General features: G+C 41.6%; 1 protein-coding gene across 6 annotated transcripts in view; it reads left to right on the forward strand.

Moving 5' to 3' along the window:
* The window catches only part of BAIAP3 (BAI1 associated protein 3), a 325,750-nt gene that overhangs the window by 245,574 nt on the left and 61,999 nt on the right, over positions 1–18,177 (forward strand). For all 6 annotated transcript variants that reach the window (XM_033963395.1, XM_033963398.1, XM_033963399.1 and 3 more), the window contains 3 exons: positions 2,396–2,488; positions 4,581–4,684; positions 14,432–14,549. In XM_033963395.1, coding sequence (XP_033819286.1) covers positions 2,396–2,488; positions 4,581–4,684; positions 14,432–14,549 — 315 coding nt within the window. The remainder of the gene's footprint in view (positions 1–2,395; positions 2,489–4,580; positions 4,685–14,431; positions 14,550–18,177) is intronic.

Here is an 18,177-nt window from a genome sequence, read left to right on the forward strand (position 1 = left end):
AACCAAACGTGCATCCCGATTGCCTACAGTCGGGACGCCGTTTATAGAATCAGGGCCGTGGTGCCCAGTTATAGAACTGCCCTTAAAATGCATAAGATATATTTTCAATTCCTGGGTCTCTAATGCATGCAAATCTATCTGATGCATATTCATTAAAGAAAGCCTGGAAAGTAGAGCAGTTAGGGTGTGCCCAGGGAGTTCTCTGCAGTCACAGCAGTATAGAACAGGGTAAAACACTAATTAAAACAATTTGATGTGATCCTATAAAATGCACATTAATCAACGAAATGCATTTGCAAATGCTGCATCATCTGTGGGCAGATGCGATGCTATATTCTCTCGCTTAGGCTCATCTCTAACCAAGTGCTTAATTGGTGTTTTGATTAGGGTTACGGGGCAAAAGCAAAACAAATCAAATTAAATTTTAATTGGTCCTGGAGATATTCCAGAAAGATTTTCTAAAGATATGAAGTAAACAGGCGAGGAGGACCCGTCTCCCTGTCAGCTCAGATGCCAACGCGTCGACAAGAGACGGGATTTCAACAGTCTCTCTTTGGCAGCGCCAGCACAAGGGATGCTGGAGGTTCTCCGTTTTTCCAATTTAATAGAATGTTCCCCTGACAGACCTTTCAAACCATTCAGACCACGAAAATCAAACACAAGCGTTCGTTTTCAAGGATCCTTCACATTATTCTTGATGGTAGAAGTTTAACTTATTGGGGTTGTCAGAGAAAACCAAAACAAAATGTGAGAACAGCTGTACTGGGAGGAGTGGAGATGCCCCCACTCCAGCTCTCCTAGTGAACATAAGCAGGACAACAGACGAACGTGTTTTCTGCAGTTTCCACATAAATGTGTTATAAAGCTGGGAGGGGGGGGGAACCCAGTGGCGTAGCGAGGATAAGAGGTTCCCGGGGTAGTGCTGCCCCTCCCCTCTTCTCTGCCCCTTTCCCCCGCTCTTTCACCAATCCCACCTGCGACGTGCGCTCCCCTTTCCTTTCCCCGTACCTCTAGTTGAAGTTGTTGCTCGCGGCGGGTCAACAACGTGCTCCTCGCCACCCCATCGGCTCTCCCTCTGATGTCACTTTCTGTACGCGGCACCCGGATGTGACGTCGGCGGGAGTCGCAAAGAGTACGACGTTGAGCGCCATGAACAGCTTCGACTAGAGGTACGGGGGAAGGGGTTGCGTGTGTGGAGGGGAGGGATGAGAAAAGGCAGGGGGGGAACAGAGAGGAGGAAGTGGGATGGCGCCTCCACCAACATGGTGCCTGGGGTGGACCGCCCCCTCACCCCCCCTTACTACGCCACTGGGAAACCCATTTGTATTTATTTATTTATTTAAAAATTTATATACCGCATACAACTACGCGGTTTCCTTATCACATACATAAATCTTGTTTCCCTCCGACTATCACATATAACATAGACATGTCAAGATAACATCATTTATTGTCCCTGTTATAATAGGGATAGAGCACAAATTCAATCAATTCAGAAGTACAAACAAGCTTTAAATCGTACATTGATGTCATAAAAATTCCAAAAGGCGATTATCAACTGAAATATACCTTAGCATAAGAAGGCATTGGCAAATAATTGAGTATTTGTTTCTCCGACTCGTTAAAAAATGATGTGGAAGCTCGGATGCCTTCTCTCTGATTGGAACGTCTTCTCTAATTTTAGGTGCTATTTCTGCTTGAAAATTTGAATCTTGTGTTTGTTACGTAATTATCATAGAATGCTCTGAAAGCTTCTTTTTATTTTTCTTGTGTGGGGATGGGTTCTCTTCCTATTTTGATTTTAGAAAATTGTTAAAGACACAACTTTTTGATAGGTTGGTATCTTAACGCACTGCTATTTTTTAACAAGTCTTTTTATTTCTATTTTTTAATGTATTTTATCCGCATTATATTGTAAATGCATTCCACTCATTATTGTTAAGTTTCAAGATGGTCTATCTGGATTTTTTTTGCAGAATTATCCAGATAATTCGACAGAGAATCTGGAAATGGATCCAATAGGCAGGACCTATCCAGGCAGGAGCTGCTCCTGCCTGGGTAAATCCTTCAGAATATTGTCCCCTTTGGTAGGACAGGTCTGTGCAGGGCAATGCTGCCTGTTCCCATACTTCCTAAAAATGAGGTCCCTGGCATCGCCTTCATAATGTTACCATTCCAGCTAACCCAAAGGGCGAGGCATCGTTCATTCTGACTTCTTAGCTCTTTCTGCCTACACTGATTAATTCTATTTGTACTCCTTGAATCAGACTCGAGTTCATCTGAATCTTTCTGACGTCTAGAATAGATGCAAGAGTGATGAGTCAATATGTAATGGGGCAAGGAAATCAGATGCAAGAAAGCGTATATACTAACAGTTAATGCAATTTTGTTGCAGAGGGACACAGTGTTATGCAAGAAAACCTCCAACTTTGTAATTCATGAAATGCTACTGAATCAATTCCTGAAGCATGAACACAAGCAGATAGAGGTAACGAAGCACTCAACATGTATATATCATTATAAATGCACATGAAAATGTATATTTTAAGGATTTCAGGCAAAAGTAGCGGTTCAAACCCACGCTGCTCCTTGTGACCCTGGACAAGTCACTTAGGGCTCCTTTTACTATGGTGCGCTAGCGTTTTTAGTGCTAAAACCCCCATTGCCCCATTAATCCCCCCATTGCCCCAGGTACATTAGATAGATTGTGACTTTCCGGGACAGACAGGGAAAAGTGTTTGAGTACCCGAATAAATTAATGTAAACCGTTCTGATCTCCCTTGGGAGAACGGTATAGAAAATTAAATAAATAAATAAAATATATAAAAATGTATTATAAAAAGAGGCTTCCAGTCAATAACGCTGTTTTAATCCAACAGGTTCCAGAGTTCTCAATCTATAGATCGATGCAATTTCTTTCTGTTGCAGTCTTCTAACACAATCACCTCCCCATGTACGTGGAGATTCAACATCAATTAGAAAACACTTCAAATCCTTAAAAACATGTGGTGCTTCAGTGCAGTGAACCACTAGGGGTTCATTCATTTTTCTTCTTTTCATGTTTCATTTATGCTCGGTCATTCTAAATTTTAAAGATCTCGAGGTGAGCCCCACATATAACTCAGCGCAGAGGCGTTCAACCACATAAATAACCCATTCTGTATTTCAAAGCATACTCTTTCCCTTCAAACGGATTAACAAAACTTTTTATTTGATTTGTGGCTCCACAGATGGTACAATTCACACATTTAGAATGTCCTAGTATTCCAGCTTTGGGTTCTTTATTCACTAAGGAAACATCGGCTGGACATAAAATTTCTTTCAGATTTTGTTCTCTTGCATAAGCTATTCTGAGATGTTTATCTTTTAAAAACAGGATGTAGTTTCAAGACCTCCCAACGGTCTCTAAAGATCTTAGCAATTTCGTGACCATATGCCCCCTATTGGAGCACACATGTTATAACATCCAGATCCATAGTCTTATTTTATAAAATTTAGCTCTTCACCACATTTTCTGGATATTCTCTCTCAATAAAGTTGAATTTACATTTTTTTAGCATGAGCCTTGAATGAAGATTTGTCTGAACTTTTTATTCTTAAAAATTGAGAAAACGGTACACTATCTGTTGGTTTGTTTTTTTTGTTGTTGTTGTTTTTTTTTAGGATGGCAACTATTGTAGTTGAGAAAAGTATTCTTATCTGTAATTTTTATAAAAACCAGTCTTTAAAAAAATCCATCTTCTTACTGTAGCAAAATATCCCCAAAAAATTATATATCCTTCACAGATGTTGACATGGTAAATCTCAAGTTATCATTACAAGTGTCCAAACACTGTTTGACTTTCCAAAGGTCTTCAATACTCTCCTTCCATAGAAGAAAAATATCATCAATATGTCTATGATATCAAAAAGACCTGCTCCAATATCTCAAGAGATTTTTTTTTTTTACACTCAGCACCCTGGACACACTATATCGTATAAATGCCTAAATAGATTATTATTTTGCTCGGGTAGCAGGTCAGTCTGTGGGAATCTCCATTAATATCTAGGAGATTCACTGCTGGGCCTCCCCACAAACATTATTCAACACTAACACCGAATGTAGTTATTTTTATCCAATTTTTTGTGTAAATATATAATCTAAGTTTAGGTAGGAAGTGTGAAATTATAAAAAGAGATATGTGTATCAAGAGTTCATATAAAACTTATCAATCACTTAACCCATGCTTCATAAGAGGCAGGAGAAAAGTTCCCAACTATTCATAATTCAGAACTTATCTCAAATAGTCCGCAAATTCCAGCGTATCCTTCAAGGGGTGCCTTAGCTGATTTCCCATCAATGTGTCTATACCATCCAAAACTTTTATCCACAAGTGGTGACTTGTACACTCAAGATCTCTCAAATTCAGTCATATAAATGTTGATGGTGCACATTTAGCTCCCATTGCTACCCCAGACCAGAACTAATTGGGAGAGGTTGGGTTTGTCATCTACAATGTTACTATACACATAGATAAAAATTATATTTGGAAATAAAAGAGAGCTGAAAAAATAGTGATTACCAAGATTTGTCTCTACAGATTGATTGTTACAATTGGAAGGGAGAGCTGAGCAAGCACGCATTTACCATCCTTTGCCATCATGGCATGCAAACTGACCTTTCAGCCCTCCAACTGGCAGTGGTGTGAGTATTTGCAACTGTCTATTCCGCTGATTTGGATTTTTTTAAAAAATAATAGAATACATTATGTGACATTATTTGGTCCTATGGGATAGCTTTAGATGTTGCCTATGTTCACTCATCAAACAATCTGATCATCCAGAAAAGAGAGAGTAAAAGGAGAAAATAAGAAATTTTCAGCAGTTTAACCAAGCTCCAGGTGATGTGAAGTGCTGGAGGCATTCCCCATCCTACATCAACATCTCACTACACTGCATCCACACTGATGAAGAATACAGAATACTGTGATTAATATATGAAGTAACCTAATGGTGGAGGAGGGGGAATAGTCAAAGAAATCTGACATAAATAATGGTAATTGGAAAAAGTGAAAAAATGGTGGAGGAGGGAGGAATAGTCAAAGAAATCTGACATAAACAATGGTAATTGGAAAAAGTGAAGAAAGTGAAAAAGTGAAAAAATGATGAAGGAGGAGGGGGAAATAGTCAAAGAAATCTGACATAAATAATGGTAATTGGAAAAAGTGAAAAAATGGTGGAGGAGGGGGGACTAGTGAAAGAAATCTGACATAAATAATGGTAATTGGAAAAAGTGAAAAAATGGTGGAGGAGGGGGGACTAGTGAAAGAAATCTGACATAAATAATGGCAATTGGAAAAAGTAAAAAAAACGGTGGAGGAGGGAGGAATAGTCAAAGAAATCTGACATAAACAATGGTAATTGGAAAAAGTGAAAAAGTGAAAAAATGATGAAGGAGGGGGGGAATAGTCAAAGAAATCTGACATAAATAATGGTAATTGGAAAAAGTGAAAAAATGGTGGAGGAGGGGGGACTAGTGAAAGAAATCTGACATAAATAATGATAATTGAAAAAAGTGAGAAAGTGAAAAAATGGTGGTGGAGGGGGGAATAGTCAAAGAAATCTGATATAAATAATGGTAATTAGAAAAAATTTTCAGGTGCTAGCCATTGAGCAGAATAACATGACAACAGACAGCTTCAAAAATATAGGAAAATGAGAGGAGCCAAGAAAAATGCAAGAACAATGGAAGTTAAATCATTCTAGCGGTATAAATGTATTTTAGCTTAATTCAGGAGCCCTTTTCCCAAGCTGTGTTAGGTGCTAATGCACACGTATCGCAGCAAAAATAGTCTAACGCAGGACACGCTGAAGCACGCTGTATTGCCCCCCTCTTTTACGAACGCATAGGGCGGGTTTTAGCGCCGGCAGTGGCGGTAACCGCTCCGATGCTCATAGAATTCCTGTGAGCATCGGAGCAGTTACCGCAGCTGGCGGCGCTAAAACCCGCGCTATGCGTTCGCAAAAGAGGGAGGGTTAAGTTTTGCCGGCTGAATGCAGAAAGCGCGCGGTATTTAGATTTTGTACTTTTTTTTCGAGGGGGCATTTCAGGGATGGAAAATAGGTGTAAATGTGTCAATCGTCTGGTGCACGGACATTACCTCCCGCATTTACCTTTTTTTTTTAATGGTCCGTGTTGGGTCAATAAAGATTTGATCTGGCTCATCGAGGCTCTTTTTTGTTGTTTAGCACCTGACCATATATATATTCAAGATGGAGAAAAAAACCCCACTTTTTCCAATTACCATTGTTTATGTCAGATTTCTTTGACTATTCCTCCCTCCTCCACCATTTTTTCACTTTTTCCAATTGCCATTATTTATGTCAGATTTCTTTCACTAGTCCCCCCTCCTCCACCATTTTTTCACTTTTTCCAATTACCATTATTTATGTCAGATTTCTTTCACTAGTCCCCCCTCCTCCACCATTTTTTTACTTTTTCCAATTACCATTATTTATGTCAGATTTCTTTGACTATTCCCCCCTCCTTCATCATTTTTTCACTTTTTCACTTTCTTCACTTTTTCCAATTACCATTGTTTATCTCAGATTTCTTTGACTATTTCTCCCTCCTCCACCATTTTTTCACTTTTTCCAATTACCATTATTTATGTCAGATTTCTTTCACTAGTCCCCCCTCCTCCACCATTTTTTCACTTTTTCCAATTACCATTATTTATGTCAGATTTCTTTGACTATTCCCCCCCCTCCTTTATCATTTTTTCACTTTTTCACTTTCTTCACTTTTTCCAATTACCGTTATCTCAGATTTCTTTGACTATTTCTCCCTCCTCCACCATTTTTTCATTTTTTCACTTTTTCCAATTGCCATTATTTATGTCAGATTTCTTTCACTAGTCCCCCCTCCTCCACCATTTTTTCACTTTTTCCAATTACCATTATTTATGTCAGATTTCTTTCACTAGTCCCCCCTCCTCCACTATTTTTTCACTTTTTCCAATTACCATTATTGGAAATTGGATGGCTGTGCTAGAAATGAGCTTAGCACACAGGAAAGGCCTACAGAAGGACATGCTAAATCCCTTTCTTAGAACAGTTTAGTAAAAGGGCCCCTTAATTAATTCACTTTCTCCAAATTCAAGCTGAATGTGAGGTACATAAGAACATAAGAATTGCCGCTGCTGGGTCAGACCAGTAGTCTATCGTGTCCAGCAGTCCGCTCACGCGGCAACCCTTAGGTCAAAGACCAGTGCCCTAACTGAGACTAGCCTTACTTGCGTTCGTTCTGGCTCAGCAGGAACTTGTCTAACTTTGTCTTGAGTCCTTGGAGGGTGTTTTCCCCTATGACAGCCTCCGGAAGAGCGTTCCAGTTTTTTACCACTCTCTGAGTGAAGAAGAACTTCCTTACATTTGTACGGAATCTATCCCCTTTTAACTTTAGAGAGTGCCCTCTCATTCTCTCTACCTTGGAGAGGGTGAACAACCTGTCTTTCTCTACTAAGTCTATTCCCTTCAGTATTTTGAATGTTTTGATCATGTCCCCTCTCAGTCTTCTCATTTCAAGGGAGAAGAGGCCCAGTTTCTCTAATCTCTCGCTGTACGGCAGTTCCTCCAGCCCCTTAACCATTTTAGTTGCTCTTCTCTGGACCCTTTCGAGTAGTACTGTGTCCTTCTTCATGTACATTGACCAGTGCTGGATGCTGTATTCCAGGTGAGGGCATACCATGGCCCAGTACAGCAGCATGATAACCTTCTCCGATCTGTTCGTGATCCCCTTCTCAATCATTCCTAGCATTTTGTTCGCCCTTTTCGTCACCGCCATACATTGCGCGGACGGCTTCATTGACTTGTCGACCAGTACTCCCAAGTCTCTTTCCTGGGGGGGGTCTCTCCAAGTACTGCACCGGACATCCTGTATTCGTGTACAAGATTTTTCTTACCGACATGCATCACCTTACACTTATCCACATTAAACCTCATTTGCAATGTCAAAGCCCATTTAACGAGCGTGTTTTTGTCACGTTGCTGGTCTTCGCAATCCTCCTGCGTCCTCGCTACTCTGAATAACTTCGTATCGTCTGCAAATTTAATCACCTCGCTCGTCGAACCCATTTCCAGGTCATTCACAAATATGTTGAAGAGCACGGGTCCAAGCACCGAACCCTGCGACACTCCACTCGTGCCGCTTTTCCAGTCTGAGTATTGTCCATTTACCCCCACTCTCTGTTTCCTATCCACCAGCCAGTTTTTAATCCACATGAGTATTTCACCCTCGATACCATGGCTCGTAATTTTTCAAAGTAGTAGTTGAAATTTCCCTGTCTAGGAGGGTTTACAATTTAAGTAATTCATTGTTGGCCTTCATTCATTTTGACTATTAAAGCTTTCTTTCACTTTGCATATATCTATCTATACATCTATTTTAATGGGTGTCAGCCTAGCTATCGCTACTTTCACTTAACCCCTACCACCATATATTGTGGGGGCCACTAACAAACCTGACAATGGGAAGTTGTAATAAGCAAAATATGACATGGGGAGGTGCCAGCTGAAGCAATAGCACTTACACCAGGGCTTCCTAAATCGGTGTCAGCAAGGAGAACTGGCTACAAGCAGTAGGGAAAGGACAACAGGAATCCACTTGAAAATCAAACCAAAATGATCCAGCAGAGACCATTTTCAGGCTCTGCTTGCATCGGAGATCAGTTACAAACTTCTTGGCGATATTCAATGTAAACGTAAAAAAAAAAAATAAATTCATCAAACTGTCATTTGAGTTGCAGTCTTCTGGTGATAAACAATTTGTAAGAGTAAAATAATCAACTCGAAAAATCAGCAACATCATTCAAAATCTTCTCTGCGAGAATGTCATCAGGCAAGGTAACAAATGATTAACCACTGACTATGCATGAAACAAATTTTCGTATATTAGAGGCCAGTATATGCAAATTTCACTCGTACTTATTCATTGTGGATATCTGAAAACTCTGATTAGCTGAGGGGTCACCAGGACAGGTTTAGGGGGCACTTTTTTACCTTCTCAAACCTCAAACTTCCTGCCCGTATTCACGTTGTCAGGGCTCCCCTGCTGTCCCTCGTGACTCTGTCCTCAGCAGCTGGAGTTTTATATTTTGTCCATGCCGAGTCTGAAAGACGGGTCATAAAATAACATTTCTTCAGATTATACCATCCACATTTTCTCTAACTTTGGCACAGATTGGAACCAGCCTGCTCAGGCCTGGGAGGGTGTTGGATGCAAACACAGTGAAAGAAACCGAGAAAGCTGAGGATAAACACTAGAGAATGACACGGTGACAAAATTCATCATCGTTCCCGTCCCCGCGGATAACCGTGGGAAATAATCCTATGTCATTTTCTAGTGTCTATCTCAACCTCAGTCCTTCTACACCAGCATTCTTCAAAGCAAAGCTTGCGGGTCAGTGGCTGGGCCCATTCATACTGATTCTTATGTGAGCCAAGGATAATGAAGCCATTGTGACATCACTGATGAGGTTGGCTCTTAGGCACTGGTGGAATGAGGCATTATGACATCACAATCTCAGCTCTGGAATGTTGCTACTCAACCTTGGTCCTTCTACACCAGCATTCTTCAAAGCAAAGCTTGCGGGTCAGTGGTTGTGCCCAATTATACTCTGATTCTTCCCTCTCTCCTTAAAGAATGACATGAAGATGGTTTCCCGCGGTTATCCGCAGGGACGAGAACGGTGATGAATTTTGTCACCGTGTCATTCTCTAATAAACACAGAGGCTACTGATCTGGGAGAAAGTTAAAGCAGGAGATCAAATTGTGTCTTCAGCATTTGCAACAGGGAAGATTTGGAAAGAATAGATGAATTTTGTGGTCTTTTATCAGCCGTTAGATTCCAGGTTTGTAAGTGGGCCAGTATGTCATCCAGGTACACCTGGATCCTGGTATTAGTTGATTGTCTTCGCTGCTTTGTGATTATTTTACACATGAAGAAGCCTAATGAATAGTGCAGGATGAAGTCCATAACAGATCATCTTTATAAGTGACTCAACTTGATGAATAAGATCAGATTTTCCTAAATAGAGTTTGCAGTGGAATTGTTTCTTTTTTTTGTTAATATTTTCTGTGCTGGGATTTTACTCTTCTGTACACAAGGCTATGATGATACTTGGTTACAAATATTGCCAGGAAATAAAACCCCACGACGATTCCTTAAAGAAAAATGTAATTATAATACAGTGCAACTTATCTTCCAGATTATAAATAGTTATCTTTATAGGCTGCAACAAATGATCTCTATAATGTCTCTACTAGTAAAGGAAAAATGTCAAAACTTTTTTTATTTTTTTATTTAGGCTTTTATTATAAAAAGGGAGACTCAGATTTCCATGTTTGCTGCTTTAGAAGCAAGGATCATATCAAGTCCTTTTTTGCTTTCCATTCTATCCCACCAGACCGGAACTGATCAGATGCATGAGCTTTGTACCTCCCTCAGTATTCTCTGACTCCAGCAGGTGGTAGATAGGCAATCTGTGCAGCTTCAACCTGGAAGGTTAATTGGAACTACCAGGGCCCATTTAGAGAACTGATATTTTCCAGTGAAGGAAACTCAGAGAGGGCTTCAACTGGGGGTCTAATGAGCCTGAATCTCTCTCCTTGTCCCGATGTTGCTCTCTTAGTCTGACTTTTCTCCTTCCAAGACAGAGAGGAGCAGCTGCTTCAATTAAAGGGACTGCCTTCTGTTTGAGATAATTTTTAAAAACTGTAAAGGAATATTGTGCTATAGGAACGCCCCCTATAAAGATGGAACATTGTATATCTGGATTTTCAGAAGACATTCAACAAGATCCCGCATGAACGACTACTTCAAAAAATTGCGAGCCATGGAATCAACGGTGAAATACTCACGTGGATTAAAAACTGGTTGGCGGATAGGAAACAGAGAGTGGGGGTAAATGGACAATACTCAGACTGGAAAAGCGGCACGAGTGGGAGTGCCGCAGGGTTCAGTGCTTGGACCCGTGCTCTTCAACATATTTATAAATGACCTGGAAATTGGTATGACGAGCGAGGTGATTCAATTTGCAGATGATACAAAGTTATTCAGAGTAGTGAGGACGCAGGAGGATTGCGAAGACCCGCAATGTGACATAAACACGCTCGAGAAATGGGCCGCGACATGGCAAATTAGGTTTAACGTGCATAAGTGTAAGGTGATGCATGTCGGTAAGAAAAATCTTATACACGAATACAGGATGTCTGGTGCAGTACTTGGAGAGACCCCCCAGGAAAGAGACTTGGGAGTACTGGTTGACAAGTCAATGAAGCCATGTGCGCAATGTGTGGCGGCGGAAAGGGCAAACAGAATGATTAAGAAGGGGATCACGAACAGATCGGAGAAGGTTATCATGCCGCTGTACTGGGCCATGGTACGCCCTCACCTGAAGTACTGCGTCCAGCACTGGTCGCCATACATGAAGACACAGTACTACTCGAAAGGGTCCAGAGAAGAGTGACTAAAATGGTTAAGGGACTGGAGGAGTTGTCGTACAGTGAGAGATTAGGGAAACTGGGCCTCTTCTCCCTTGAAAAGAGGAGACTGAGAGGGGACATGATCGAAACATTGAAGATAATGAAGGGAATAGACTTAGTAAATAGAAACAGGTTGTTCACCCTCTCCAAGGTAGAGAGAACGAGAGGGCACTCTCTAAAGTTAAAAGGGGATAGATTCCGTACAAATGTAAGGAAGTTCTTCTTCACTCAGAGAGTGGTGGAAAACTGGAACGCTCTTCCGGAGTCTGTCATAGGGGAAAACACCCTCCAGGGATTCAAGACAAAGTTAGACAAGTTCCTGCTGAACCGGAACGTACGCAGGTAAGGCTAGTCTCAGGGCACTGGTCTTTGACCTAAGGGCCGCGGCGGGAGAGGACTGCTGGGCATGATGGACCACTGGTCTGACCCAGTAGCGGCAATTCTTATGTTCTTATGTTATGTTAACCCATGAGAGGCTACTTGTTTACAGAAATACCAAGGAGCTGTAGGCTGCACAGAACCCTATAAAGAGTAGAGTCCGCATGTTTCTATCCTCCGTTACCATTTGCAACGTAGCTAGGCAGGATTCAAGGAAAGAAAATTAGCAAGTAAGACCAAATGTGTATTTAACAGCTCCTGGCAGAAGAAGTTCCAAGCAAAACTTTGCCTCTCGTTAATAGCAAAATGATTTTCCTTGATGCTCGAAAGATTCATAACGTTATGTGAAGCTGTGGTAAACTTTTCTTTCTTTAGTGCAATGTTCTGCTACACTGTATCAAGCAAGAACAGTTTTCCCATTAATGGGTGTCAAAAGCAGGAAGGAAGTATTGGCTGTGTATTTCTTGGGCTGAAAAGCATAATTAGCACTGCTATCGGGCATTTGTGAATGATGCTCTTTTTTTCACATATCCTTCAACTGAAAATCCTATGCAAAAGAAAATAATATATATAAAATAATAATAACTTTAGTTTTGTATACCGCAATACCATAACAAGTTCTAAGCAGTTCACAATAAAGAGACAACTGACAACCAGGGAAGTACAATCTAATCTAATCTTTGGTTTATATACCGGGTCATCTCTCGGTGGAGCTCAACTCGGTTCACATATAATTAAGACTAGAGTACATAGCAGAAAACATAAGAGAAAGAACTAATTAAAAACTAAAGTACATAAGAAAACTAACTACAATATTATCATTTCTCTGAGGCTGTAGTTAAACCATTTAAAAATTGCGAGAACAACAAAGTTTTCAGGAATTTACGAAATAATTGCAGCTTGCCTAAAAGCCTAATGGAGTCAGGAAGTTCATAGAAACATAGAAGATGACGGCAGAAAAGGGCTACAGCCCATCAAGTCTGCCCACTCTGCTTACCCACCCCCTGTCTATGCCCTGATGACCCAATTTCCTTATCTTGACCCTCGTAGGGATCCCACATGGGTATCCCATTTATTCTTAAAGTCTGGCATGCTGCCTGCCTCGATCACCTGAACTGGAAGCTTGTTCCAATGATCAACCACTCTCTCTGTGAAGAAATACTTTCTGGTGTCGCCATGAAATTTTCCGCCCCTGAGTTTGAGCGGGTGCCCTCTTGTGGCCGAGGGTCCCTTGAGAAAGAAAATATCATCTTACAGATCATTCCAGATCTCTACAGACTTGAAAACAAAAGATCGACTGAGCTGAAGAAAGAAAAGAATACTAAGGAAAATTACGAGGTGACAAATTTATCAAAAACAGCAACCGTATTCATCAAATCAAATTGCTTCATTCACTGTCACATGTCTCTTGCCACAAATCCAGTATCTACATCACGGGTCATGAAGAAAATTTATTCTGAGGTCCTTTTTTGAAAGGTATGAAAACCTCCCTGATAGGTTACACAGATGGCTCAGCGGCAGCTCTGTGCCTTGGACTGCAAAGGCCCTGGGTTGGATTGCTGAGTCATGTCTTCCATTTTTCCAAGACTAACTAGCATTGAGGATGCTTCAAAAGCAGCTTTCAGAGTCTCTGGAGGAGTTCCAATCCCATCCTCATGCAGTGGTGACACCTAGTGGCTAGTTTTGGGATCCACGATTGCATAGTTCTTGAAAGGGTCCTGGTGTGTGACCTCTGGCCAAGCCAAGGATAGTCACTGCAGTGATTGAGGTAGGTGAATTGGTATATAAAATGGGGGAGGGATAAAATCCCCAAATAGTTGTGAATAAAGGATCATGTTCCCAGATCGTAGCCCTTATTCTGATTGAGCCGAAAGCAGCAGGAGGAAGCCGTCAGTCCCCCCAAACATTTCAATGACCTATGAAGTACTTAAAAATGTAATATTTGTAGATGCTTTTTAATCGCAAAAGGTGTGCTGAGGCTAGCGCTTCTCACCTATGAATGTACCAGAACCTCTCACTTTGCTGCATATCTTTTGCCCGAGCAGTAGCGTAGTAAGGGGAGAAGACTGTCCCAGGTTCCATCACAGTGGGGGCACCGACACCTCTCTGCCTCCCACTCCTGCCCAGCCTCCCCTCCGCCGTGCGCCTTCCCTTACCCACCATATCGCCAGCGCGAGCATCCTCTCCAACCTGCTGTTCGCGCCAGCCTCATCTCTCCCTTTGAAGTCACTTCCTGGTTGCGGGACCAGGAAGTGACATCAGAGGGAGAGCCGAGGCCGGCACGGGCAGCAGGTTGGAGATGTTACTCATGCCGGCGATGTTACAGATTGCGTGGAAAAGGGAAGGCGTGCGTGCACAGCAAGGGGGGTGGGGAAGGAACGGGGAGGATGGAGAAAAAGGGCAGCAGAGGGTACCGCTACCTCGGGCGCCCCCCTACCCTCATTACGCCACTATGCCCGAGCATGTCTGAACTCGTATTATTTGAGCTCTTTCAGTGTTGAGAAGGATTTGTTTCTTTCATGCAAACAAAAGGAAATGGCAAGCCTGCAGTAAGCATCACCAGATGCAGGAGATGGACTATAGCTACCTCTTGGAACTCCTGAGATATATCGAAGAGAAGTGGGATCCAGATATGTGCCAGCGAGAGCAAGTAAGTTTTTCTGTTGCACAGCGCTTAATCTAAACCCCGCTGGGCCTCTCTCCCTTAGACAAACTCATTGACCAAATGATTATCTACTGTGCTCCTATGAGAAAGAAGAAGGGCAGCGAAAGGAGTCGCTAGTACATCCCCAAATTCTGTAAAGTGTACTAAAAGGTGCCAATTAGGAACTTATCTTTGGGCATTCAAATGGAAGTTAAGTGTACAAATGGGAAAAAACCACACGGTAGACTTTCACATCATGTTGGTTTGCTGAATGTCAGTTGTTCTCGCCTTGTTGTATTTTTGTATTGTATTTTTATAAAATAAATAAAACTTAACAAAAAAAAAAAGGCGTACAAATGGGAATTTTAGGCACCTGACTGCACTTATGCATTATTCTGTAATGTAGAGGGGCATACGTTTTGGGCCTAAGTCGCTAGTCGCCCAAAGTCGGACATAGGAAAAGGTCCATTTTTGAAAAATATGTCCAACGTTCCGAAAATCGTCTCGCTGCACGTCCAGCCGTCTGATCGTCCAGACCGCTAAGTCGGCCATCTTTATACCCCATTTTCGTCCAAATATTTGTCCAAGTCAAAAACACCTAGAAAAAGACCTTTTGGACGTGGGCGGGATCAGCAGAGTGATGGACTGTATAACCAAACATTGCACCAGAGTAGTGGGGTACTTTACAGGGCACTGCTGTGAACTTCACAAAAAGGGTGCCATATAAACATCTCACCACAACTCCCTTACAGGTCATGGTGAGCCCCCCCAAAACACCCCCAGAACCTACTAGACCCACCTTTCTACCAGCCCAATAGCCCTTATGACTGCAGGTGCCACTTATATGGCAGTACAAAAGGGTTTGGGGTGTGTACATGTTTCACCAGGCATGCAGTGGTTTGAGTGGCTTATGGGCCTGGGTCCTCCTCTCCATGGTTCACTAGCTCACCCCCCAGACCACTTAAGTCATCTCTGTGCAGCTCCACTAGGCTTTCCTATGCCAGGCTGCCAGGTGCTGGTGTTCTGGAGGCAGATAAGTAAAGTTGTCATTACGATTTTTATGGCAGTGGGGGGGGGGAGGGGTCAATGATCACTGGGGGAGTGTGTAGGGGTCTGTACTTTGTCCCTACAGTGGTTATCTGGTCACTTCAGATACCTTCATGTGACTTAGACCCGGTTTTAGATGGCCTAAGTCACAACGTCCAAGTTCCGTCTAGGCAGTGCTGTTAAACTTTCGGTTATACATGCAGTACGACTAAGTCTAGGACGGCCCACGTCCTGCCCAAATCCCGCCCTCACCACTCCTCCTAAAATGCCCTTTTTAGCTCTGGGCGTACAGCAGCACTGTGAAGGCCTAAGCCATTTTTAGATTCGCCTAAAACCCAGTTCGATTATTGGCACTTGGATGACTTGGCTCACTGATTGTCTAAGTGCCGATTTAGGCTAGTTTTTAGATGCATCTCCATTTCAATTATGAGCCCCTTAGCACCTAAGTGCTTGCAGGGCAAATTCTTCTAAGATTGCAATGGGAACCTGCATCAGGCATTTTTTTAATCGTGGTTCTCACGGGGTAGGAGCATAGGAAGATCGTTCCTGGCCCGCTTCACTGCTAGACCTCCAGGGCTTTAAAGGTAAGGTCTACATGGGTCAGGGAGATGGGAGGGAGGCGGGGTGGTTTAGAGTGGCCCGGGACAGGACGCAGGAAGCTCACCACTGGGCCACCAGGACTTCAGGCAAGCCCAATATGGAGGTGAATCTTTTCTTAAATAAATCCTAATGAGAAAATGATTCTTTTATGAGAATTATATAAATACATCAAGTTTTAAATCATTAAGAAAGACTAATATTTTTATCTTTTGGCACTGAAAAACCCACATGGTTTGGGAACGGCAAGCCTGGAGCATAGAAATAGAAGGCAGATAAGGGCCACGGCCCATCTAGTCTGCATGTCTTTACAATCAGCATTCTGTATTTATGAACAGTTGTGAATCAAAAAATAATATTAAAAATTGAACTAGGCCAGTCCTGGGCAGACTTGCACAGTCTGTGTCTGTATATGGCCATTTGGTGGAGGATGGTCTGGGGAGGGCTTCGATGGCTGGGAGGGTGTAGATGGGCTGGAGTAGGTTTTGACGGAGATTTCGGCAGTAGGAACCCAAGCACAGTACCGGGTAGAGCTTTGGATTCTTGCCCAGAAATAGTTAAGAATAAAAAATTTAAAAATTTAAATTGAATCAGGTTGGGCAGACTGGATGGACCACGCGGGTCTTTATCTGCCATCATCTACTATGTTACTATGTAAAAGCTGTCAGCACAAATGATTTTTCAGTGTGAATAGATAAAAATAAGTCTTTCTTAATGATTTAAAACTTGATGTATATATATAATTCTCATAAAAGGATCATTTTCTCATTAGGATTTGAATGTTTCAGAAAAGATTCACCTCCATATAGAACTTATTTGTTCATATATGAAAGATACAGGAAACAGTCTTATAGGTACAATACTTTGTATGATTTTTGAGTAATTATGCTGGTTTGAATATATAGTTCTAGACAAAAAAATTTTTATTTGAAAAATTTTTAGAAAGCAATGTCTTGCAACAGCACAACCATATTAACCTTTTCCTATCGTGTGTCCCGGATGGCGGGACATTCCCAAAAAAATGTTGTTGCCATCGTATGTCCCATGGCATGGGACATACAGTACACCTTCTACCTTTCATTTGTCCCATTTATTGGGCCATTGTGTTTACAATAGCCATAAATGATAACGGTGAATAATACAAAACTTTGCTAAAATGATTACGATTGGAACCAGCGTAACGTAAAATTTATTACGATAAGAAAAGGTTAAGTCATTGTTACAAATTGCATGATGTTCTTATTAGAGAATGACACGGTGACAAAATTCATCACCGTTCCCGTCCCCGCGGATAACCGCGGGAAATAATCCCATGTCATTTTCTAGTGTCTATTTCAACCTCAGTCCTTCTACACCAGCATTCTTCAAAGCAAAGCTTGTGGGTCAGTGGTTGTGGCCATTCATACTCTGATCCTTCCCTCTCTCTTTAAAGAAAGACATGAAGATGGTTTCCCACGGTTATCCACAGGGACGGGAACGGTGATGAATTTTGTCACCATATCATTCTCTAGTTCTTATCATTATTTTCTATAAATTTAATGCAAAACATTGTAATATTAGAATTTTTCAGATAGATGCATATTATGTGCTGTTTATTTTAAGGCCCTAAATGTATTAGATATGTTTGATTCATAAATGTGATTTCTTACTTAGACAAACTGGTATGTATGCCTAGTATTTTCTTTATAAGTTTACTGTATTTATTATGTATTGTTTTAAACCCCTGAGGAAGGCTTTTGGCCCAAACACTAGCAGTGTCGGGTTTCTACAAATAGTTTATTTTAGTCCCAGTTCTGTAGGCCTATGTACTGTTTGTATGATTGGTTTTGGCTAAGGTAATAAGAGGCATTGTTCAGCGAAACTATATCCATTTAAATGCCGCTGAAATCCTTTACAGTAACCCTGCACAGGCAATTTAATTGGGCGTGATCTCCTCCTGCCTCGTTCAATAGCTTTGAATGTTGACCCCCTATATACATTCAACATCTCA

The sequence above is a fragment of the Geotrypetes seraphini genome, chromosome 11, assembly GCF_902459505.1.
Source record: "Geotrypetes seraphini chromosome 11, aGeoSer1.1, whole genome shotgun sequence".
Taxonomy (NCBI): domain Eukaryota; kingdom Metazoa; phylum Chordata; class Amphibia; order Gymnophiona; family Dermophiidae; genus Geotrypetes; species Geotrypetes seraphini.